Below are 24,726 nucleotides of genomic sequence, written 5' to 3'. Positions count from 1 at the left end.
TAGTATTATATTTTACCTTTATTTACCTGTGTCTTAATATTGGCTGTAGTTGGCTAGACTTAGCTAAAGATGGTTAAAATATTATTACAACGGCTGTAAAAATCAGTTTTAATTATTTAAAAATTTTTATTTTAGATGAGTTGAACTTGTTTATACAAAATCTAGTTGTCACTGCATCATTATCTTTTAGTTTAGTAGAGCATGATGATTTAAAAAAATTAGTTACATCTGAATACAATTTTTGTCATGTATTATCAAGTAAAACTCTAATGAAAAATGTAACAAGTCAACATGAAAAACTCATAAAGACTATGAAAGAAAGATTTTCCAAAGTTGAATTCTTAGTTACAACAGCACATTGTTGGTCTATAGTTAAAAAGTATCCCATTCGAATAAATAAGTATAAATGTATGTATTAAAAGTTATTTTTCTAAGTTATATTTAAGTATGACATGCCATTGGATTGATCCAAAAACTCTTGAGAGAGGATCTTGTTTGGTGGCCATTAAAAGAATGCAGGGTAGTCATACGAATGATGTATTAGCCAAAGCAATGGAAACTATATTTGGAGTTTAATATATCAGTGACAAATTGATATATACAATTACAAATAATGGTTCACATTTTGTCAAAAGTTTCAAGTAATTATTGTTCAATAATTTCTAATATTATATTATTTCTATAAACTATGTAATTCTTACTTATATTCAATTATGGTTTTACTAAATAATAAATATGTGAATTGTTTTCAGAATATTTGGCCAGTCATAGGAGGATCAACCTATTTATAACCGAAAAAAAAAAGAAATTATTAATACATTGATAGAAACAAATGAAGAAGAAAATTAATATGAGAAATATGAAGATGGTGATAATGAAGAGGGAGACATGGACTTTTCTACCATACCAATTTCTGAAGTTTTGAATGAAGATTGGGAAGATAATATGCTTTATAATTTGCCCAAACACCACCGATGCACTTCATACACTCTGAATTTAATTGCAACAGCAATAAGCCACATTAAAATATGTTTTATAAAATAATAATTATTTTTGCTCTTAAAGCGCTTTTTAAGTAAAATAAATACCTGATGTACAAGGTAGGCAATAATGATTTTTTTAAAACAAATATCTCTGTTAACACTTAGTATAAAGAATACTTGATTTATTTATATTTTTTTGGGTTGTTGGTCGACTTATTATTTTAATTAATTGTTGCGGTTTCAGGACATTGAAAAGGCTTTAAGATGCGATGGCGATACAAATGTAACCAACAGATTTTCACTGACAGCCTATAAAAAACAAAGTAGACTAACGTTTTCAAAATGTGAAGCTGTTTGGAACAAGCAGAACCGTTTCAGTTAAATTTCTGACATAATTAAAACAAATTTAGGTGTTTATTTAAAAACTCCAAATAACACTCGATGGAATTTTTGGTTTCATTCTACTAAATTCCTTATTTCTCATTTTAAAATAAGTCCTTCTACATTTTATTAAGTATGTGACGGCCTTACAGTTAATCGTTTTTCAAAAACTGACATAGATTTTTTGGATAAGTATTCATTGGTAATGGAATCACTATGTGTGTGTCTAGACATATTTCAAGGTTAAAACCATATGTATTTTTGTTTTTCATTGCCATCCATCTCATCACATATGCAAAAATATGACCATATTTCTTAAAGAAATTAATGTTTTGTGATTTTTTTAGTTATTTTGCTCAAAAATAGGGTCGAAAAACGTTTTGAATAATTTTTAATTGATCCATTTTTATTATCTATTGCACTTTCTCAAATTTAGATTCCTTGATTTAAACACTAACAATTCGAAAAGTGTTTATAAAGTTGATACACCACTGCCAAGCAGTGCTGCTGTAGTACGTATCTTTAGTATAGGCAGTTTTGATTAAAAATTTGGGAAAATGAGTAACATATTAATGATAAAATGTAACAAACATATGTAATGTGTAATTATTATAATGAGTAATGTTTTATTTAAATAAATACTTTTTACATTCCTAATTTAGTGTTGTTTTTAAATTTTCTCTTGTCTCTCTTAAGGGGATTCGATACCGACCATTGTTTAGACTAAAACATCCAATCTTTTGTCCATCAGTCCGATGGACCTAATAATGCGATAAGACTTTTAAAAATTGATTTGAATTCGTTATTATGCCTTCTTGATATCGGCCACGTCACTTTTTCAAATTTCGGCCCTTAATCTTTATAATATGGATTTAGAAATTGTGAAACTTAAAAAAATGTAAGTTTTGATTACTCTAAATTAAAATTGTAAATTCAAAAATTAATCATTAATCATAAATTTAAATTACGTGAATAGTTAATACATTTAGTTTATAAACTGAATTAAAAATATATTTTAGCATTACCAAATAATAAACTTAAATTATCTAATTAATTAAATAAAACATCATGGATACGATCATTAATGTCATACATTGTTTATGTAGTATTATGGTTTAAGACTTTTTTTCTTACATAAATGGGCGAAGAGTAACAAATTACAAGACCCAAAAATATAAAATAAATTAAATTAAATTTTTAAAATTTTTTTTTTTATAACATGATTTAAATTTGAAATACATAATATATCACTTGAATATAACCGTTCTGTTGTCAGTGGTTTTTCCACTCAAGTCACAAATAGACACAGAAAGACTTAGTTTATAATGCTAAGGTGACTTTGCTTTTCAGATAATTATTATAATAAATCATATTGTCATATAACAGCCACAGATATATATATTAATATTATTAATATTATTAATATTGTACATATATTATTATTATACATATCTGTGATAACAGCCGACCCTGTGAAAGTAATAATTGCGAGATTCTAGCATAGATCACAGATGGCGGGAGGAACAAAAAACAGAGAATTAAGCTATGAGGGTAATACACGCTGTAAAAAACCTTGTGCCTTGTAAAGCTCGTTGGTCTTATATGGGCCCTATGATAACACGATTCGCAGAACATAACAATGGTCATAGGCCAGCTAGATGATGTAATGCATGTGGCGGTGCGGATATAGCTAGAAATATACGACCACATGCGTAGGAGCTTAGTTTCTAATTCGAGGCATAGACCACTACGACAGCGCTCATCGCAAGGGATAAGACGGGTAGAGGGATAAGCCTATACTTTTTCTGACTTGATTTTTATTAGCTAGTACGAGCACCTCCTGCACGCTAGTCATTGTCTTTAATTATTTCTACTAAGGATATTTTCGATCGGTAATATTTTGGGACTTAAAGGGGCTAACTGTCCCAGGGCTAACCTTGCGGCATGACTCTGGACCCACCCCTGCTGGTGTGTCTTGACGTTTAGCCGTATTGTGGGCGATGGAGCAAAGCTCCCCACAGGTCACATCGGGTTAAAACATTTTTACTACCAAGCTTAAGACTGAATGTGAGCCTATGATCCTGTCCTGTCTTCATTATATGTACGTGGGCAAACACTACATTATATCAATATCACATGAGTTGTATATTTGATGTATAAAGAATATGTTAAGACATAAATATGGTCAGTGGTGATGATCGTATACTCAATTACTACTGGACACCAGTGTTTAATATAGGTGCTTATAAATAGTATTTATTCGGTTATTGTGTACATAGAAGTAATCGGCGTATACGACATTACGACAATATATTGTATAAGTTTATAAAAAGTTAAATTACATTAAATATGTTCAGGAATTATTTTGCCATAACCTTGAAGTTGTGTAAAAATAATATATGAATACAATTACGATCTATTACGATATTATAACTACTGTTAATATTTTTTTTTATTGATCTTGAGTAATGCCTACTATAGCCATTAGTATTTGGTGGCGGAGTTACGGTTGGTTGAGGAACACGTGAATGCGGGGCGAAAATTCGTCATTAAAAATCCGGGTGGTCACCCATCCGTGAACGCTTGACGTCAGAAAACGTTGAAGACTGAGGCCAACCATCTAGCCACACCAAGCCCGTTGATTTTGTTGATGACTGGAAATGAAACATAACATTCAAACATGCAAACAGAAGATATCGTCGACGTTAGGTTTTCGAAGGAAAAATAAAAATACATAATTCAATTTTATTTTGGAAACAAAATATACTTGTTTAATGTTTTGTCCAAAATTCTGAATCGATCATACCTATAGGTACAATAATATGGTACATTTTTTATATAGAGGCATGGAGCCCGCATATTTAACTGCACTGAGAGGTGAATTTGCGTAAACCCTGTAATAATATAAATTTATATATATATTATATAAATGTATACCTAGGTATATGATTATTATTATAATGTTAATATTAAATTTAATTTTTTCTTATACAATTGTTGAATAGTGTAGGAAACACCCATACAAGTATGACCATGCACATTGTGAATCAACTCGTATACAGAGTCAAGAGGCTAAAAAATGATCGACCTTTTAAGCTTCGAGAGACAACTAATATACGTATTTATATTCGTGTGCCTTATTTATTAGAACTGGGACGACGGTGAGTCGACGTTTATTCGATAAACCGACAACAGATGAGCCCACAGTCGCCACGTCGAATATTTTAGATCGAAAACGGGTACGATATTATATTATATTATAATTTACAATAGTATCCGTCTCCATATTACATTATCAAACCGTTCGTATAATACTAATATTTATTAAAGCAATAATAATTTGAAAAAGAAAGATAAATAAAAGTAGCATAATAAAATACGACATGTACTGATTGTAAGAAACGTTTGAGTAATATTTAACATTATAAATAATAAGGAAATAACGATGGATATATTTTTAAATGCTATAGACAAATACTATTGAATCAATATATTTTACTTGTGATTGAGAACTAACATATTAGATACAGGAAAAAAAACATAACATAAGAACCAATATGCTTAGGATTGAAAAGTATTTCTGAGTGTACAACAGTAAAAGATTATGGGTAAATGTAACTTCTTACACAAAGCATGGTAGACAAAAAAAAAAAAAAATACAAAAATTAGTTTTTATATTGTGAAAAAAATGACTATTGTAAATTCGTACACTATAAAAAAAGTTAAGTATGTTAGTTCCTTATCTCTAAATTATGTTAATCTTTAATTATTAAAATAATTTATTATTAAGTTATTTAAATTATTATTTTTGTAATACTATAATATTTTATGCATTAAAATGTAGTATATTCGACGGATGCTAATGTCTTAAAAAAATTGACTTTATTTTATAATAGGTACATGAAATATTGCCAAATAAAAATTTAAAAAAAAATATAGAATATATTTTCATAAATATATAATTATGAAAAATATATGTTTAATTTTTTGTGTGATTTATTTCGGAAAAATAAATATTTATTACAATCACAGTGATTTATTTTGTTTTAGTGTTACTTTTTATGGTTCTTAGTTTAATCTGTGTTTGTACTTGAACAATTTTGAGTTTCGATAATTTAAAATAATTATGTATGTTGCTGATAAAAGTTTAGTATTTGCCCGGTGTATAATAGATACATAGGAACTGAAAAGGTCAGTTTTGAAAAATATTGAACAAAGGGTCCGGAAATCTAAAATATTCTATTTAATTTTCATTTATAATTAGGTGTTTAATATATTATACATATATAATTAATATTCATTTAAAAAAATTATTTTATTTTCTTATAGAATATTAGTATATTATATTTGATTACTTATGCCTTATACTTACCTAGTACATACTACATACAGTTTACAAATACCCATTTTAGTTCCATATAAAAATTTAAAACTATGGTCAAAATAAAAGTACAAAGTTCAAAAATATATTATAAGAAAAAATATACTTTAACCTTTCAGCTTTTACAACCATTATGAACAATTTATAATTTAATAATTATATGAATAACAATAATTAAAAATAACTTACGTTATCTCAAATAATGATTGGCAATTTAAAAAAAAGATATATGTATGTATATTATATTAATTATTATAAATGAAAATAAAATTTTTGTATTTTCGTACTAACTGTTCGATTTTTTTCAAATCAGACCTTTTGTTAGTAGATTTTTTGATCTAGATGAATAATAATTGTACGTATAGGTGCCAATAAATGTTAAAACAGTCAACTTCAGTTTTAAAATTAAGTACATTTATAACAATCAAAATTTAAAAAAAACACGTTATGGCATAAATGGGCTCTATGACTCTATGGCTCTAAGTAACCTCTGATATATAAGTACCTCGGTTATCAGTAGGTAGACTGTTGTACTGTACGGACGTGTCTTCGATATTTTTGTTTCCTGCGTGTATACGTCGTTATTGCTAAATTTCCGAAATGTTGAATTGTGTAGTTTGTTCAAGCCACTTCGCAGAATTGGATCTTCCAATCAAATGTGATAGTTGTTCAGGTGCATTTCATTCAATGCACGGATGAAATGTGTAGATTTTTATCAGAATTTGATTTTATTTATAATTTTAAAAATTTGAGTTTGGCTACAGCTAACTTCTAAATTTTATGAAATTATAAGGCATACTTTTGATGTTTATATTACAAAATTCAAATTTAATCCTAATCATAATCAGAACATTATGTGGAAAGATCCTGTCCTTCGAAATCGTATTCAATTAAAAAAACAAGCCTATAAACAATTTAAATTAAGTAACTCTCAATATGATTATTTCACTTTTTCTGAACTTCGTAAAAAATGTAAAGCCTTATCCATCCAAGTCCATGCAAACCATATCTTGAAAATTGAAAATAACATAAATAGTGATTCGAAGTATTTTTGGAAATATATCCAATCCTTGAGATTAAATAAAACTAACATCCCTGCTACTGTATACTTGGATAATATTGTTTCAACCTTTGACAATATTAATTATACAACAAAATTATTTGCTTATTATTTCTCCTCCTTATACGTTGATTATTCTAAAAATACTAATTTGTATGATGATACCCTGTTAATTAATCATGACATTAATTTGAATATTGGTTTATTTCGGAGCTTGAAATTTCAGATATGCTCAGTGCATTAAATGTGCGATCTGGTACAGGACCTGATGGCATCACTTCGTCATTTTTGAAAGCATGTAAATCAGCATTAATTAAACCCTTATTTTACTTATATAATTTATCACTCAGTACTGGTATTTTTCCCGATATTTGGAAAAAATCATTTGTTACTCCAATTTCTGGTGACAAAAGTGATGTACGTAACTATCGTCCAATTTCAAAATTATCCGTTATTCCTAAATTATTTGAGGCAATAATTACAAAAAAATTGACTGCCCTACTTGTAAATTACATAAGTCCTACCCAACATGGCTTCCTACCCAAGCATTCCATTCTAACGAATCTTTTAACATATCAAACACATTTATTACAGTCGTATGATCAAAATTGTCAAGTAGATTCAATCTATACAGACTTTAAAAAAGCTTTCGATAAGGTGAATCACAATATTTTATTAAGCAAGTTAAAGGCTTTTGGTTTTAATGGTTTATTTTTAAAATGGATCACCTCCTATCTCAATCAGTTAAACTTTCATTCCATGTCTCTAATGATTTTCAAGTACCATCAGGTGTTCCTCAAGGTTCGCATCTGGATCCACTACTTTTTCTAGTTTTTATTAATGTTTTGCCTCGGATTTTTAAAAATTCTATTAAATTATTGCTTTTTGCAGATGATGCTAAATTATTTTGCTCGATTCAATCAATATCAGACTTGAGACATTTAAGACATTACAAGATCAGCTAAATAAATTTTATACTTGGAGCATGAATAACTGTCTTGAATTAAACATTGATATCATCAATTTGATAAGTGTAATATTATTTCATTTACCCGTTCTAAAAACCCAATTATATTCAATTACAAACTTAATAATGTACAATTAGTCATAGTAACTGTGATTAAAAACTTAGGAATATATTTTGAATCAGATTTCTCTTTTAAGTTCAATCATAAACATGTTTTAAATAAATCCTATACAATGCTAGGCTTTATTAATAGGAATACACAAAATTTTAAACAGCCTTCAAGCTTAAAAACTGTATATTGCTACGATCTTCAATAGAATTTGGATCCATAATTTGGTTTCAAAACCTGTCAACATACTTGAATGATCTTGAGATTGTCCAATATAAATTTTTAAAAAGAATATCTTACGTCTCTAATATGCCTATATTTAGTAATATACTTAAACCCGTTTAGTTATCAATAGGTTTGGATTCGTCGATCTAAGAAGACAACTTTCTGATATATTATTATATATGATCTATAAATGGTTTTATCGATTGTCCACATCTATTGGCTTTACTAAGTATCAAGGTTCCCACTTTCTTTTCCATTACCAATGATTTATTTGTCATCCCCTACTATCGCAAAAGTTATGGCGCCGATTCGTTTTTCCCTCGCGCTCTGTCACTAACTAATAAACTATCCCCATCAATAGATTTTTTTGATTCTAATCGTAATAAATTTAAGTACAATGTATTATTAATATTAAGATGTATTAATGCTGTTTAAATAGTTATTAATATTTCCATTTAAGTAATTAGTTGTACCTATTTCTGTATTCGTACTTTGTATATAGTTCTTTATTATTTTTTCCTTTTTGTTTATTCTAATCAAAATATGTAAGTTTCCGTTCATGTAATTTGTCAATTGTATTATACCTTATATCCAAAGGACTCAAGCCCGTTAAATCAATTAAATAATAAATAATAATAATAATAATAATAATAATAATATTACACAGTTTATCATAACTTATTATTATTTACCAATTGTTAATTTTATAGTTGTGGGTAATTATTATAACCAGTTGTACAACATTACATTTTTAATAATCGATTTCAACATCAGTATCTTTTCCAACGGAAAAGTGAATTTATTGGTGTATTCGAGAACTCAAAATTTAAAAATTCTTGGTAGGTGTCAAAAAAAAAAAAAATAATTGAAAACTTGTATTTTTATGTAATTTTGCATATTAATTTAATTATTTAATACTATAGTATCTAAAATTATTGTTTTCTTGGTTATCTAAAACACCTATTACTTTAAAATAGATATGTAACTTCATAAATTTATTAACATGTTTAATTTAAAACAGTTGTTACCCACTGTTTTTATAATTTTCTACGGTAAGTATGTTAGCTGTTGATTATCATGTTTTAGAAAATCGAATAAATGTAACATATTTAATTTAAAATGAAGAGAAACATAATTGACCTGAGTATTCTGTAACCTATATACAGTAATGGAAGCTATTAAACGATGAATAATATATTTTGGATTCTGAGTGGAACGGTGATTGTACCTAGTGATTTTACAATTGTGTGTTTTTTATTTTTTTTTTGTGTCTGTCATCACCTTTTGGGGCCTTAAAAGTGCTTCGATTTCCTTCAACAGCATCTCATATGGTAGGAAAGCCGGTACCTTTTGGGGTCAAAAGTAAAAAATTCCAAATAGTTTTCAAATATGGCAGGAAAAACAAACAAAAATCAATTAAAAAGGGAATTTTTAAGGATAATCTCTGTTTTCGACCTGAAGTTTATACAGGCATATGAAATTTTTGATTATTATTCGTTTTTTTCTAGACTAATGTCGATAAAAAATTTGCGTTGGGTCTAAAAACTTGAAAATTTAATACTACGTTGTTCGTAGTTGTTGTTAGTGGTTATTAAAAAAAAAGTTGAGTGTTAGTTCACAATAATTTTTTATCTAATATTTTGATTTCAATTTTCGACAAAAATCACATTTTAGGTCAGAAGTTCATAAAAAAATTTGTTACCATATCTATGATTTTAAAATAGAGTATAAGATTTTTCATAAAATTGTCTAAATTTATCAAAAATAAAAAAATGCTTCATGCAGGAAAGTTACATTTAATTTTTCTATGAGCTTTTGAAGTTGAAATTTGTACAGCATTGGATTTTCACTTGATCTCTTTTGTACAGATTTTCTTATTTTTGTTGTAATTCAAAAAGGGAAAATTGTAGATAGGTACTTGGAATTTACATCATACGTTTACTTTTTAGTATATATACTTGATAAAAATTTTTTTATTTTTATTTTTATAAACGTCGGTAAAATTGTATTTGTTAAATAAGAGAAGCTCCTGATATATTGTTACAATAACAGTTAAAAAATATATTAAAAATACATATTCAAGATTTTTATTTATAAGCATTTAAAGTTCAAATTTTGACGAAATCTTATTAAATTCAAAATTTACAACTAATTTTATAGTTAAAGGTTGAAAATTTAAAACAAGGTTCTACGGAAGTAGTATTCTGTAACCAAAAAAATTAAAAATATATGGAAACAGTTTTTTTAATAGTTGTTTTATGTTCAAATTTTTATGCATTTACAAATTAAATAACCAAAAATAATGATTATATATTATTATACACTAGGTACCTATTATACATTATTATTAAACATTTATCGATTTGTTGTTCAAGTATAGACTTAGTAATTTGCTCAATGTATTATATTTTACTATAAACAATTATAATATTGTATTCGTCCTAAAATACAATTATTATTTATATTGTATTCGTTTTCGTATTTATTTCATATGCGACGTCGGCGAATAATTTTTTTTTTTATTCTGTCCATGTTCATTGACAAGCGCGTAGCGTATCCCCTCCGCTTCTTGTCTGCTCATTCAGTGACGTTCGACGGGCACGACGACAGTGGCGCGGGGCGCTCGTGACTCGTACTCGTATCGTACCCAATTTTTTGCTCGTTCCAATTTGCACGTTCGAACACCGTGTTCGATTAGTTGTGATTCAGTATTGTTTTTTTTGTAGCTTTTTATAAGACGTACCGCAACGTCACGCGAGTACATGACATTTTGTGTTTTGTTATTTACCTAAATCGTTTTGATAAATAAATCATTTACGACGCTTAGGTACGTGTCCATGCGTAAGACCTGCGTTTCTGCATTTCGTTTCCGAGTCCGTGTCCGATAACTTACTGACGAAAGTCAGTAACGTTGTTGAGTATATCTTAGTTGTGCCTGCCGAGGGCGACGTTTAGTTTATCCTGTTTGTGCAGACTCACACTAATTGCCACATTACTATTGATAATACACATTTTGATAACAGTGTTGTATTAAACAAAATCGATGTGAAGTGTTTTTAATTTAAACAATGAGTACAGATAAACATTACGCAATATTGATTTTTTAATTAACGTAGAATAATACGTTTCGCGTTATTTCACTCTACTACTCATTGACAGTTATTAAAATATATATCTGTGTGATTAACATTAACGTTTGAAAACATTTATGATGGATGTTTCTGACACACCACAATTCTTACCCGACTTGGTGTTTGACATGATATTTTCAAACTTGGAACTGCCCGACTTGTTTAGCTGCATGTTGGTCTGTCGTAATTGGAGTCGAGCAATTAACGATGATAATGTAGAGTTATGGAAATTGATATGTCGCCGTAAGATGCCCGAACAGCTACTAAAGTCTGAACTTTTGTCACAACTCCACAACCCAAAAGCTAAGTTACGGGCCTTATATCATTCATGGAATCCTGACGATTGTTCCCTCCACATTTTTGTCAAACAAAATGGTTTCACATTACATCGCCATCCCGTCGCCGAGTGTACAGATTTGGCACGGACTAAAATTGGTTATAACAATGGTAAACATGTATGGGAAATTACATGGACTGAGCCACTAGGTAAAAAAACATAGAATAAGACAAATACTAAGTAAAAAATTATTACAAGTATCAATTATTTTGCTTACAGGTACAGTTGCAATGGTTGGCGTGTCAACAAAGGAGGCGCCTGTGTATTGTGGTGGTTACTTACCTCTATTGGGTTCTACCAAGCATAGTTGGGGTTGGAACTTAAGTGATAACGTCTTGTTACACAATGCAGAACCACATGGAGAATACCCATTGTTAAAAAATGCTCCAAAGTATCAAATTGGTGAAAAATTACAATTAGTACTAGATTGTGAAAATGGTACTTTGCACTTTGAAAAATGCAACCAGTTTTTAGGTATAGCTTTTAAAAATTTACCTAAAACTAAATTGTATCCTTCAGTGTCAGTTGTTTATGGTGACGCAGAAATATCAGCAGTATATATTGGTAAGACACTTTAAACAAAGTTTTCGTAAGAATCCAATCTCATAGAACAGAGATGGCAAACATTTTTGTACCGGCTTGTCAAATAAAAATTTTGGTTAGATTTTGTTAATTTTTCCCTGGCTTGTTTTTCCCAACTAATTCCATAACCCTTTTTCAAAAACTTTAATATTATCAAACTTATACAAATTCTTGTGTGTTACTAAAATAGTGTGCGCTTGTCACTCTGTCGTGTCATAGGTTCGTCATCTCTGTCATCTATATATATAAGAATCTAACTTGATTTTGGAGACAAAGGAACCCGGTTTTGAACCCTCATAATAATAATAATAATAATAATAAACTAATTACCAATTATTTTCATATATTCACCGATAACGATGTCTGTTTTTTTTTTTTTATATTTAATCATTGTATTATTTGTATAGCCAAAAAATAGTCTTATGTTTTTAAATTAAATTATAAAAAAATAATTTCTTCAGGAGGAAGATCGGGCAGCTAGTAGAATATAAAATACTGTTTGAACATAAGGTTTAAATATATTCCTTTGTTGATGTTCTATCATCTTAAAACAGCAATTAAGTAATTTACTCATTTTTAATTTAAAATAAAAGTTAGTTTGACTTACACATATTCAATTACTAAATTACTAAAATTAAATATTATTACTTTATACATTAATGTATTAGCTTATGCTTTGAAATTTTTGAAATTTACAAAAATTATTATTATTAAGTTATTTTTTTTATGTATGGAATAAAATCGATTTTTGGTTTATATTAATTAAATAGTATGATTAGTGTTTAATTATTTTTAATTTATTTAACTAAATTTCAATTTTGGTTGAATACTAGGTTAGTATTAAAGTCAAGGCTGGGCAAGTTAACTATTTTTTTAACCCTTTAAGTAAAGTTAATTTAGAAAAATGTTAGTTAAGTTTAAAGTTAAAAGTTATCTTTATTTTTTTTAACTTGATAAAGTTATAAGTTAATTAGAAAATAAAAGTAACTTAACTTAATTAAAAATAACTTAACTGTCACTTATTAACTCTTTAATGTCCAGCCTTGATTATTGCAAAGTTTTTTCTTGTTATTTGAGTTATTTGAAATTAATTTAAAAATGATTGTAAGATGTTTAAATATATTTTAGTTAAAAGTTCTTTTAATATTTTGTTTTTAATTGTTCTAATATTTTTTAATTTTTAAAAAAATACAACACATTTCAAAGTATCTACTTAACCTAACCTTGCTGTAACAAATTGCTAGATTTTTTAATAGAAATTTGAATGTGGAAATATGTAATAGTTCAATAACAGAATAAATTAAATCTACAAATGAATATAATATACCTTACATCTTAAAACATTGTTGAATCAAACAACTTCATAGAGTTACATAGAACTACAAAACAATATATAACATACAATTTAAATTTGAATTAATACATAACGGGTACTACTATCCACTTGCCGCGTATTAACATACTTTACATTGTTTCACGGCTGGTTATTTCTGATAATCTTATTTCTTAAGGTGTGCTTTAATATTATATTAAATTATTTTAATTGATAAGTGGATTTTAATAATATTATTGTACAATTGCATTATCGTAGTATTGAAATTTAACTCATGAAAAGTTACGTTAAACTTAAAATGAGAACTTTATAAAATGAATATCAGGTATATCAAATGTAGTTGATTTTAATAATTGGGTTGCTGAATTTGTAAAACTGAACCATTTAACCTGTTGTTGGTATTGCTGTGTAACCTCTCACCATTAGTATTGAGTGAGCGTTGTGCTCACCACATTGTTTTTACATTTGTTTTATCATATAACTAACTTAGATCATTGAAAACAGCATCAAACTGCTTATTTCTTATTTGTTTGTAAAAATTGTTTTCATCACTTTACCCTACTATAAATATTTCAAACAATAAAAATAAAAAAATTCATTATCATAGGACTTTCATAAAATAGACTCCAAATATTATTGATATCAAAAAATTTTTATTTTATTTTGTTTACAAATAATTATGTTTTTTATAAATATATAAAGTATATAAATTATGATTTAGTATTTTTCATTTAGGCCAAGTGGCCAGCAAATTGGATACTGATGACTAGGGCTGGGATTTTAATGCCCTAAAAAAACCTGAAAAATGTCCTAAAAAAATGCTTTTATGACCTAAAAACTCTAAATAATGCCCTAAAAAAAATGCTTTTATGATCTACAAATTTTTTTATTTTTAATAATTTTAGTAAAAATTACAATAAAAAGTTTTAAAAATGCATTATAAAAATCTATTACAAGTGTAAACTGTAAATACATAGTTTTAGTATAAATCTAAAAAAAAAGTTGATTGTCCGATAATATAATACGAATTACGAGTACCTACTTATAATCTGTTATTTTTATTTAAAAACCATGTTAGTGTAAAAATCTTAAAATCTTAAAATAAAATTTTAAATTCATACACTTGGTTTCCAAAAACTCAAAAAATGCTCCAAAAACTAAATTGCCCTAAAAAATTAAGAAAATTACCTAAAAACTAAAAAATGCAAAATAAACTTTCTTATTCTCATTCAAATGTACATAAAACAAATTTGTGACAAGACGAGCATTGCACAGTAAGCTTTGAAAAACAATGCAAAGTGTATCGAAATCCCAGCCCTACTGATGACATTGCAGGTCGATATCTTAACAACAATTTTTTTTTTAATTTCTATAGTTAGGTACCAAATTATATTTGGAAATGTGTGGATTGAAGGTATTAATAATATCACAGGACTCGAGTAATAAATAAATATTAGTGCTTCTCAAAATACTAACTTGGTGAGCGTTGCGCTCACCAAGATACCAATGACTGGTTAAAATGGAATTTGCAATCATTTACAATAAATGGAAAAATAAAAGGTATTTGTACATTTGGATCTATACTGTTATTTATTTTATTGATGAACTATTTACAAGTACTTAATATTATGAAATATGCTTAGATAATTAAATGTATATTAAATTATTTATTATAACTATTAACTTATATATATAAAGTATGATCATTGATGATTTAGATGTAATATTTACATAGATTTTTAAGAATTTTTACAGTACTTAATAAAATAGTCAACAAATTTCCTGTTTTTTGACAACATAATTTTTTTTTACACCTGAACCTATCTTGTATGTTTGTGTATCATTCAAGATCAGAGTTTTGTGATTTTTAAATATTATACTCAAAGTTTAAAGACAATACTTTTGAATACTTTAGATTTTTTATATCCGACTCAATGTGGAATCGTCCTGTGGTGATACAAACTTATTTTTCAAATGAGAACCATTAAAAAAAAAAATAAGCAATTTAATTTAAATTATTTAATAGATAGGTAATTTAAATTGTATTTAAATTAACATTAAAATGTGTAGTTCCAGAGTTATGTATATTATACTCATTACTCAGGATAATATTAATATTACAAATATTCTGTATATTTACAATATAATTACCTATACACATTTAATTATTTATTTATTTTATTTTATTTCATACATACCTATGAGTACTGGGCTCCACTGATAAAACTCATGCGGGGGCCCAGGAGTTCAAAAATATAGTTACATTAGAATTTCAGATAATAATATAAAAAAAGAAAATGTTGAAAGTTTAAAGAAAAAATACAATCATAATACTACCTAAAATTTTTAAACTAAAATTAGCTAAAAATTGATTACACTGTATTAACAAATACTGTAACATTAATCATAATATAATTAATTTGTCATGAGACTCCAGTAGACATTGCACAATTCTTTTTTTAAATAAATTAACTGGAGAGATTATTATTTCGGATAGTATTTTGTCCCATAATTTGGTACCAATTAATGCGTTACCTCAAACTTACAAACTTTAAACATAGCAATGGTAAAAACATTCTTATGTTAGTTTTTTACTACAGTGCAATTTTTAAGTGAGTTATAAACTTTTTTACTTCACACTATAGTATAAACTCATATCTTACTAATTAATTGAACTATAAAGCCGGCATAGGAATACAAATAATGTTCTTACTATCAAGTTTCATTACAGGGCGATTCACTCTAATTTTCAAATTAATTCATTAAATTTGATCTGATGAGCATGAATTTGAGATGTTACACACTTGTAAGACTGGACAACTCATGCTCGGTTCACTTAGGTAATATATTTAAATATTATTATTTATAGATATAATATTTTGGCGTTGAATATTAAATACTAGTCGTGTAAATATTCATAACAAAAAAAAATGGCATAAAGTGTAGACAGTGTAGTGTATTTATTATTGTATAGTATAGAACCTATACTATAGATAACTTATGTGAACAATATATGGTTTGTAAATATCTTGAAAATTTAATTGAAATTTGTTCCATGAACTCATACATTTCTTTTTAGTTATGTTAAAATATATATTATACTGATATGATATCTACTGTGTAACTTTTTTTTTTTTAAATTGTAATTATAATACTTACTAAAAAGTGTGCGAGGAAGAAAATTAAAAAGTAAATTCTAAAAATGCCAACTGCTCTGCACTATTAAGTACTTGTGTTATAAGGCTTGAAACGTTAGTAACAAGAAAATCAGACATTTTATAAAGGTAAGTGTAAGTGTCTATTTTTTTTTTAAATAGACTAGTGTATTTTCTTAAAAATCTATAGATATTGATAACTAGTATAATGTATACTGATATTATAAAGAAAAAAAATTGTTTGCTTGTTCATTTGTTCGGGGTAGTCTCTGTAACTACGTAATCAAACATTTTTAACCATGAGAAATCTACATAATCCCAGTTATCTGTTCCGTAGTCTATATTTTATCTCGATAAGTGGCCCCTAATTTTTTTTATTGAAATAGTAGAATTATTATTAATAATAAAGAATATTATTTTTTTTTGTTTATAGGTTGCTATTCGTGACATAAAATTAAATAGTTATGATGATAATTTGTTTTTCCTTTTGTCCTAAGATGCTACATATTCACATCATAAATAACTTGTGCACATTCTGTGTATTCCCATGATACCGACAGACCTTCCTATATCTTTTGAACACTTGAAGTTTCTCGTAAAAGTGTAATTTATCTTTAGAATGAATAAGTCACAGGGATAAACATTCTTACTGATAGGTATCGACTTAAGAGAGGAATGTTTTTCCTTTGGACAGGTATACATTGCTTTATCTCAAGTAGTGTATCGTAAAAAGCAATAAACTTTGCTACCAAATAATAATAAAACTCATAACATAGTATTTTGAGAAGCCTTAATTTGATAATTATTTAAGGTATTTTGAAATAACATAAGATCATTTTGTTGTTAAAAAATGTATGCTTCATAATTTTGCTGTTGAATAAATCATTTAAAATTTTTAAAATTATATTTTTTGGTTAAAAGACAAGTCTCAAAAAACGATTTTGTGTTAAATTTATTGTTCTAGCTAACTGTTTCACTGAACTAGGTGACCAAACTATAGAGCAATAATCCAAAATTGACCGAATGTATGAGCAATAAAGTGCTTTTAATGCATATGGATTATTAAAACTTTTACTGCTTCAATTTGTAAAACCTAGCATGGAGGATGATTTATTTCAAATTTATAAATAATGCTCACTAAATGATATAGATGCATCAAATTATGAATTGATATAATTTTAGACTTGTATTTTATATGACTTAATTGGGTAGCGCCACAGGAATTTTTCAAGGGAAGTTTTGAACATCACTAATCCAGGTATTAAAAGACAAATTGAACACAAATTTCGATTCATATAGAGTTGACATTTTTAACAGGCAACAAAGTGCACCCGTTTAGCTGTATGCAATTGATTAATAACGTAACGTTTTAAGCAGTATATATTTCTGTGTCTTTTACTAAGAACTGTAATAAAAAAAAATGAAGTACCTAACAGATACCTGCGAAAACGCTCATATTTTCAAATAACATATATAACTAGCTGTATTACCTGGCTTCCCCCGTATGCAGTTTTGTTACGTAAAATATTTCAAATTGAATCATTCGTGTGAATGGTCAGTAACAAGTTACGACCTACCTTTTTTTATATTGTTGTTTAGGTACAGTGTTGTATAAAGATAATTTATTAAATATCTAGATAAAGATAAAAGATAATTACTAGAATAGTTATCTAGATTAAGATAAAAAAAAGATAAATTGTATGTATTTGTCACAGAAATAAGTGTATACAATATCCATTATATCAGATAATAGTATGTAACACATCTGAATTTCATCACAGTCATGATTTATGTAACTTTATAAGTCAAAAGAATGTAAATTCTGGAAAGCAGTTTTTTGAACACCACAAAATTTGGAACCTGAAGAAGGTTCAAAAAACAAATAACAGAATACCAAAATACAATCTAGAGAAGCTTAAAGAAGAAGGAGAAAATCAAAAATACATCGAATCTCTCACAGAAAAATTAAGGGTAAACCAAACAGACAAGCTAGAAACAAGTGATAGATGGACTATTATAAGAAATACTATAACCGAAGCTGCAAGAAAATCACTAGGTGAAGCCAGAGAGCAAGCAAAGAAATGGTATAACAATGAGTGCCGGAATGTAGTGCTAAAAAGAAATGAATACCGTCAAAAGTATCTGAGAAATCTTTCAGCAAAATCCAAAGTACTATTTGAGACAGAACGAAAGAGATGCAAACAAGTTATACAGAGGGAAAAAAGGAAGTATATGAACGAGATCATACATAACACAGAGCAGCATTACACACAGGGCAGAGTCCGAAATTTCTTTGCAGCAATAAAAAGACACCAAAAGTACAACCCAACATTAAAAGCCATAAAAGATAAACATAATAGAATATTATTGGACCCGCAAATGAAAGCATCGAGGTGGCAAGAGTATTTCAGAGAGCTGTTGAATGGAGAGATACCAGCCACATCAATACCAGCACGGGAAGATCAGAGAGCGGAACAAGAAGTTAAGAATATATCATTAGATGAAACATTAAGAGCCATAAACCGACTGAAAAACTGGAAAGCCCCCGGGTCAGACGGGATACCAGCTGAACTTATAAAGTATGATGGCCTAGAACTACACAAAACGATTTATGAATTATGCAGTCGCATATGGAATGAGGAAATACTACCTGAAGAATGGAACAAGGCTATAATCATCCCGGTACATAAGAAAAGAGACAAGATGAGCTGCAACAACTATAGAAGGATATCGTTACTAAATACAGTATATAAAGTTTTCTCAAAAATTTTATTAGGACGACTAGAACCACTGGCTGAAGAGTGCAAGGAAACTATCAGTGTGGCTTTCGGAAAGGCAAATCCACAATAGACCAGCTCGCAACTATAGAGCAACTTCTAGAAAAGGTGTATGAGAACAGACAAAACATACGGCAAGTATTTGTGGATTTAAAAAAAGCCTATGATAGTATACATCGTGACAGCTTGTACAATATAATGTATGAGTTTGTCTTTCCTATGAAACTCATGTCACTGACAAAAATGTGTACGAACGGAACAAGATATCAAGTTAGAGTGGATTGTACATTGTCCGAAGAATTTGAAGTGATAACAGGGCTCAAGCAGGGCGACCCACTATCGCCACTACTTTTCAACATAGCATTAGAAAAAGTAATACGCATTGTACAAAGTAATAAACTCGGAATTAATATTGGCAAAACCACGCTAGATGTACTAGGTATTGCAGGCGATCTGAATTTAGTAGGAGAAAATAAGGAAATAATTGTGTGAAATACCAAAACACTCATGCAGGATGCAAAAAAGATTGGTCTAGAAATAAATGAGGAGAAAACAAAAGTGATGGAAACGTTGCCTGAAAAAGATGAGGAAGACCTTACAGTAGATAATTACGTATTCGAGAAAGCACATAGCTTCAAATACCTAGGTGTAACAATGACTGGAACACTGAAATAACTAGTCGCTTACTCAAAGCGGAAAGGGCTTTCTTCTCACTAATAAAATTTTTTAAATCGAAACTTTTCTCTAGAGGAACAAAATTACGACTGTATATGTGTATTGTAAGACCAACGCTAACCTATGGATGTGAAGTATGGCCGACGACAGTACAAATTGAACAAAAATTCAGAAGTTTTAAGAATAAAGTTCTAAGAACAATACGTGGACCGTCTTTTGATACCAAAATAAACGGGTGGCATAGAAGAAAAAACAAAGAATTTAGAGAAATCACCAAAGTACCTCCCATAACAAGTTATATAAAGGGGCAAAGAATACAATGGTTTGGATACGCAATGAGACTAGAGGAAACAAATGAAGTCAGAGCAGCAACTGAATACAAGCCAACAGGCAGAAGACCCAGAGGCAGACCGAAGAAACGATGGATGAATGGAGTACAACTAGATCTAGAGAGGTTAGAAGTAACAGAATGGGAAGAAAGGATACAGGATCGTGATTATTTTAGAGCAGTGACGGTGGCAGCCAAAACTCTTACAGAGTTGTGAAGGCACAAAAGAAGAAGAAGATCTTCAAATTGATGTCAAAAATCAATACTGAACAAATATTTAGACTAAAAATGTTCTGTACGCATAAAATATTATTTTTGAATAATTCTTTAATGTTTAAAATATTGAACAAAATTAAAAGAAATTAAATGAATTGTTTCTTTTTTTAATGGCAATAAATTATAATAATAATAATAATGGTATTTTCATGCCTAATAATTTATATAAATATTCAGTATTTAAAATTCTGGTAGTAATTTGATAGATTGGTATAGGTATACTGGAAATTAACTCCATATATACCTAATTATAGAATTATAACAATTAATATAGTGTTATAGTGTTATGTTTATTTTATCGACTAATCATATAGATGTTATTGCAATGCTAAAATTAGTATTGCATTTTATTTAATACTATGGAATACTTATTATTATTAATTGAAAATCATTTTGATTTATGATCGATTCAAATTTCAAGAGCGGAATGCAGGTTTACTGTTGACAGCGGAACGACACCAATACATAACTTAGGTATATAACATTTGGTTTTTAAAACTGATTTTACATTGTGACTTGTTAGTTCATGTTTATATGTTTGTCCGAGATAAATTATAGTTGTGATTTGTGGTTGGTTTATCTAGTAAATCCATGTATATTTGTTTTGTAATTTTATGAAAGAAGCTTTATTATAAAATGTAAATTTTATTTTACATACGAGGAATACCATGGTTGAATTCATGAGTTGTGCGAATTCACATGTCTCATGGCTTTTGAAATTTATTGTGTTAATTGTGTGGGTAATCTAAAATCATTTGTCTTTTTGCAGTTATTTATTTGAATGCTCAATGCAGTTGTGTAGTGTTCCATGTCCTTACTTATTGCTATGAGCATATGTACTCATTATTTGCTTGCATGAAAATATATTGATGTGTGAAGTTACAATATTTTTTTATGAGCTTTTGAATTTTGAATTTTGACAAATTTTAACAAAATTGTATATTCACCCGATTTCCTGTGTAGCGATTTTCTTCTTTTTGTGTGATCCAATAACGAATAACTGTAGACACCTACCTACTTTAAATTTACACTATATGTTTATTTTATTTGTTCATATACTTGATAAAATTATCAAAATATTTTTACTCGTTTCAAGTAGTTTACGAACGTTCAACATTTATATGCCAAGGATCAACAATTTAAAACAAATTTGCATACTAGAAGTTAATTTTGTAATCAAAAAATCAAAAAATATGTAACACAGTTTTATTTATGATTATTTTATGTTCAAATTTAAACGAAATTACATATTATTTGTAGTAAATTCGATGTTTTGTGTTCGTTATTGTGAATATTATAAGGTTAAAAATGTTTAAATGTTTTGTTAAAATATAAATTAATTCATGAATAATCATGAAAAAGTTCAGTCATTGTGAGTCTAATTTGAATTTAGATTTATATCTATAGATTTGCACCAGGTTGTTGTTGAATAGCTTCGTTTTATTGAACTTTTTCATGATTATTCTTGATATAATTTTTATTTTAATAAAATTAAAAAATTCATTGGGTTTGCCTTCTCTGCCGTATTTAATTTTTATTTATTTCTGCTTCATTATTCTTAGTTGAATTAATATCAACTTCTGATGAGTTAGAATTATTTTCATAATTAAAATGAAACATTGGGTTATTTTTTTTTTTATTCATTACTGGCAACTGAACGTATTGGATTAACCAATCAATCAGAATTTCGGTTAGGTAATTAATTTCATCAAGTATTGCTGCAATCAAAACCTATAAAAACACTTATATTAACTAATTTCCCTTTTTCAACGTATTAACGTTGTTAACAAACTGCTATTATAAATTATATTGTCAAATATTTTCGTGAAATGCACAATGTTTAATTTAGAATAAGACGTGAATTTTTATTTAAATTTATTTAAAGATTAAATCTCTACAGGTGTAGGCATCATTGTCTTCAAATATTCAAGAAAATGCGTTTCCCACGATACGTATATTTGTTTATACTTTGTCAAATTTGGTACCAAAGTTTTTATAATTTAAAATAATCCGACATTATTCATACAATGTTTTCTTTACTTCTTTCGAGAAATGGTTCGTTTTTGTCAATTCCAACATCAAAATTCTCAATGTCATATATCAGTCGTAATAGCGGTTTGGCATATCATAAGACACCGAATTCCACTCTGAAAATATCCAAACACACTCTACAGATGAAAAATCATGTTTGGTAATCTATTTAAATTATAAGGGTATTGTGATATTAGCATTATTGACTATTTTATATATCATGATACGAATGATGATACCATGCAATAGCTGTTAAGATAAAACGATTCAGGTTATAGTGAGTTACGAAATATTCTAATGCTGCTGTTACAGCATTAGGTATTCTACAAATATTATTAAATTGTCATTTTCATTATAAGATTCCATATTACGTCGAATACCTACTATATTAATTCGATGGTGCCCAAATACATAATATTATCTAATGTAGTTTGAATTACGGGTTTACCGTTACTAATGCAATATTTCATGAAAGTTATACATTTTCATGTCACAACATTAACAACATTATTGTGTTACATGTTTATAGTTATAAGGATAGACGTGAGTTTTCGCTGTTACTAACGGTAATCGGTGGCATGGCGGCACGGCGCTGGTGGTTCAATCGGCCGCCCGAGACGAGACGGCGGTACGCGGATGCGGCCTGGAAGTACCGTTTAGCCATTGGCACGACGATGATCACCGGACTATGTCTAATCGGAACGTATCTGTCGTGTTACATGGAATTGGACCCATGGACGGACCTGTGGCGGCTTTTCATATTCAGTGAACGGACGATCGAGGTAAAAGCCGACAAACAGGTGGCTATTATTCTGGGTGTGATGGGCAAGTGTTGCCTTCTAGGAATAGATCATCCTACATACAAACGAGTGGTTGGCGTGACGTCTCGGCTGTTGAACGCTAACATAAAGGTGAACGAGATCCGAAATCACCAGTGGAGTGTGGTAGTGGTGGACAACCCTATGATCAACGCTTTCGTCATGGCCAATGGGTTCATTTTTGTATTCTCCGGTCTGGCAGCCGTTGCCAACGACGATCAGCTTTCGATAATAGTCGGCCATGAGCTGGCTCACTGCATACTCCGGCACATGAACCATTATAACAGCGTCAATTTAGCGGTCCACTTACTGTGCATGTTACCTGTATCTATGGTCCTATCAATCATACTGCCATTCCCTCAGGCGTTGATAGCAGTCATAATGTGTCAACTAGTCTTATATGTTTGTGTAGGGTTGACTACTCAAAGGTCCCATGAGATCGAGGCAGACCGCGTCGGCTTGGAGCTGGCCGCGAACGCATGCGTAGACGTTACCCAGGGTTACCGATTCTGGGAGAACATGTCTAAAATAAATGGGCCGTCCACACGAATCTGGTGGTTGGAAACACATCCGACGGACAAAAGCCGTGCCCAATACTTATATAGCTTGATACCTGCTGCCAAGGAGCTCCAGAAACAGGCTGGATGCTAGATCTCGTTGAAAACAGCCTTATGCCTTTGGGTTCTTGCCCACACACCATCACTGCCATACACCTAGCAATAATGAGTTCACTGAATTTTTATACCTAATGTGTATCACCTTGAATTTTGGCATATTTAACTCAACGCAGTCAACGAACTCATTATTGCTGGGTGTGTGGTCATCGCCGTCGTTAGATGCTGTCAAAGAATGTGCGACGGCAGACCTCGGTGATAATTGCTAGTGATGGGATATGGACAAGAACCCAAAGGCATAAGGTTATTACAAAATATGCCAGTACAATAAATTATAATAAATACCTATACTAAGGTGGTAAAGGCGTGTGAGGCCAATCGACATCAAAGGATCTAGCATCCAGTCAGTTTCTGGAGCTCCATGGTTGCAGGTGTCAAGCTATACAAGTATACCAGGCCTGGCTTTTGTCCGTCGGGTGAGTTTTCAACCACCACGTCCAGGTTGACGACCGTTTATTTTATACATGGTTTCCTAGAATCAGTAACCTTAGGTGACACTTGCG

At 29.0% G+C, this 24,726-nt stretch overlaps 4 protein-coding genes and 1 pseudogene across 4 annotated transcripts; all 5 read left to right on the top strand.

The window, feature by feature from the left end:
• The first annotated feature begins 513 nt into the window (after positions 1-513).
• Positions 514-1,611, top strand: LOC111041766 (annotated as a pseudogene).
• Positions 1,612-7,033: 5,422 nt separating this feature from the next.
• LOC111041765 lies at positions 7,034-7,741 on the top strand. Its single transcript, XM_022326170.1, has 3 exons — positions 7,034-7,309; positions 7,400-7,606; positions 7,697-7,741. The coding sequence occupies exons 1-3, from the start codon at positions 7,034-7,036 to the stop codon at positions 7,739-7,741; spliced, it is 528 nt and encodes a 175-aa protein (XP_022181862.1).
• A 2,972-nt stretch (positions 7,742-10,713) lies between these two features.
• On the top strand, positions 10,714-12,466 carry LOC111041763 (F-box/SPRY domain-containing protein 1-like). The gene is made up of 2 exons (XM_022326168.1): positions 10,714-11,723; positions 11,794-12,466. The coding sequence occupies exons 1-2, from the start codon at positions 11,315-11,317 to the stop codon at positions 12,150-12,152; spliced, it is 768 nt and encodes a 255-aa protein (XP_022181860.1). The 5' UTR covers positions 10,714-11,314; the 3' UTR covers positions 12,153-12,466.
• A 7,725-nt stretch (positions 12,467-20,191) lies between these two features.
• LOC111041764 lies at positions 20,192-20,641 on the top strand. Its single transcript, XM_022326169.1, has one exon. The coding sequence runs from the start codon at positions 20,192-20,194 to the stop codon at positions 20,639-20,641; it is 450 nt and encodes a 149-aa protein (XP_022181861.1).
• A 2,086-nt stretch (positions 20,642-22,727) lies between these two features.
• Positions 22,728-24,219, top strand: LOC111041768 (metalloendopeptidase OMA1, mitochondrial-like). The gene is made up of 2 exons (XM_022326172.1): positions 22,728-22,891; positions 23,261-24,219. Exons 1-2 carry the CDS (start codon positions 22,728-22,730, stop codon positions 24,198-24,200), a joined length of 1,104 nt encoding a protein of 367 aa, XP_022181864.1. The 3' UTR covers positions 24,201-24,219.
• The last annotated feature ends 507 nt before the right edge of the window (positions 24,220-24,726 follow it).

Source organism: Myzus persicae, unplaced genomic scaffold (genome assembly GCF_001856785.1).
Source record: "Myzus persicae strain clone G006 unplaced genomic scaffold, MPER_G0061.0, whole genome shotgun sequence".
Lineage (NCBI taxonomy): Eukaryota > Metazoa > Arthropoda > Insecta > Hemiptera > Aphididae > Myzus > Myzus persicae.
The sequence above is the reverse complement of the archived record's forward strand: the minus strand, read 5'-3'. Positions and strand labels throughout refer to the sequence as shown.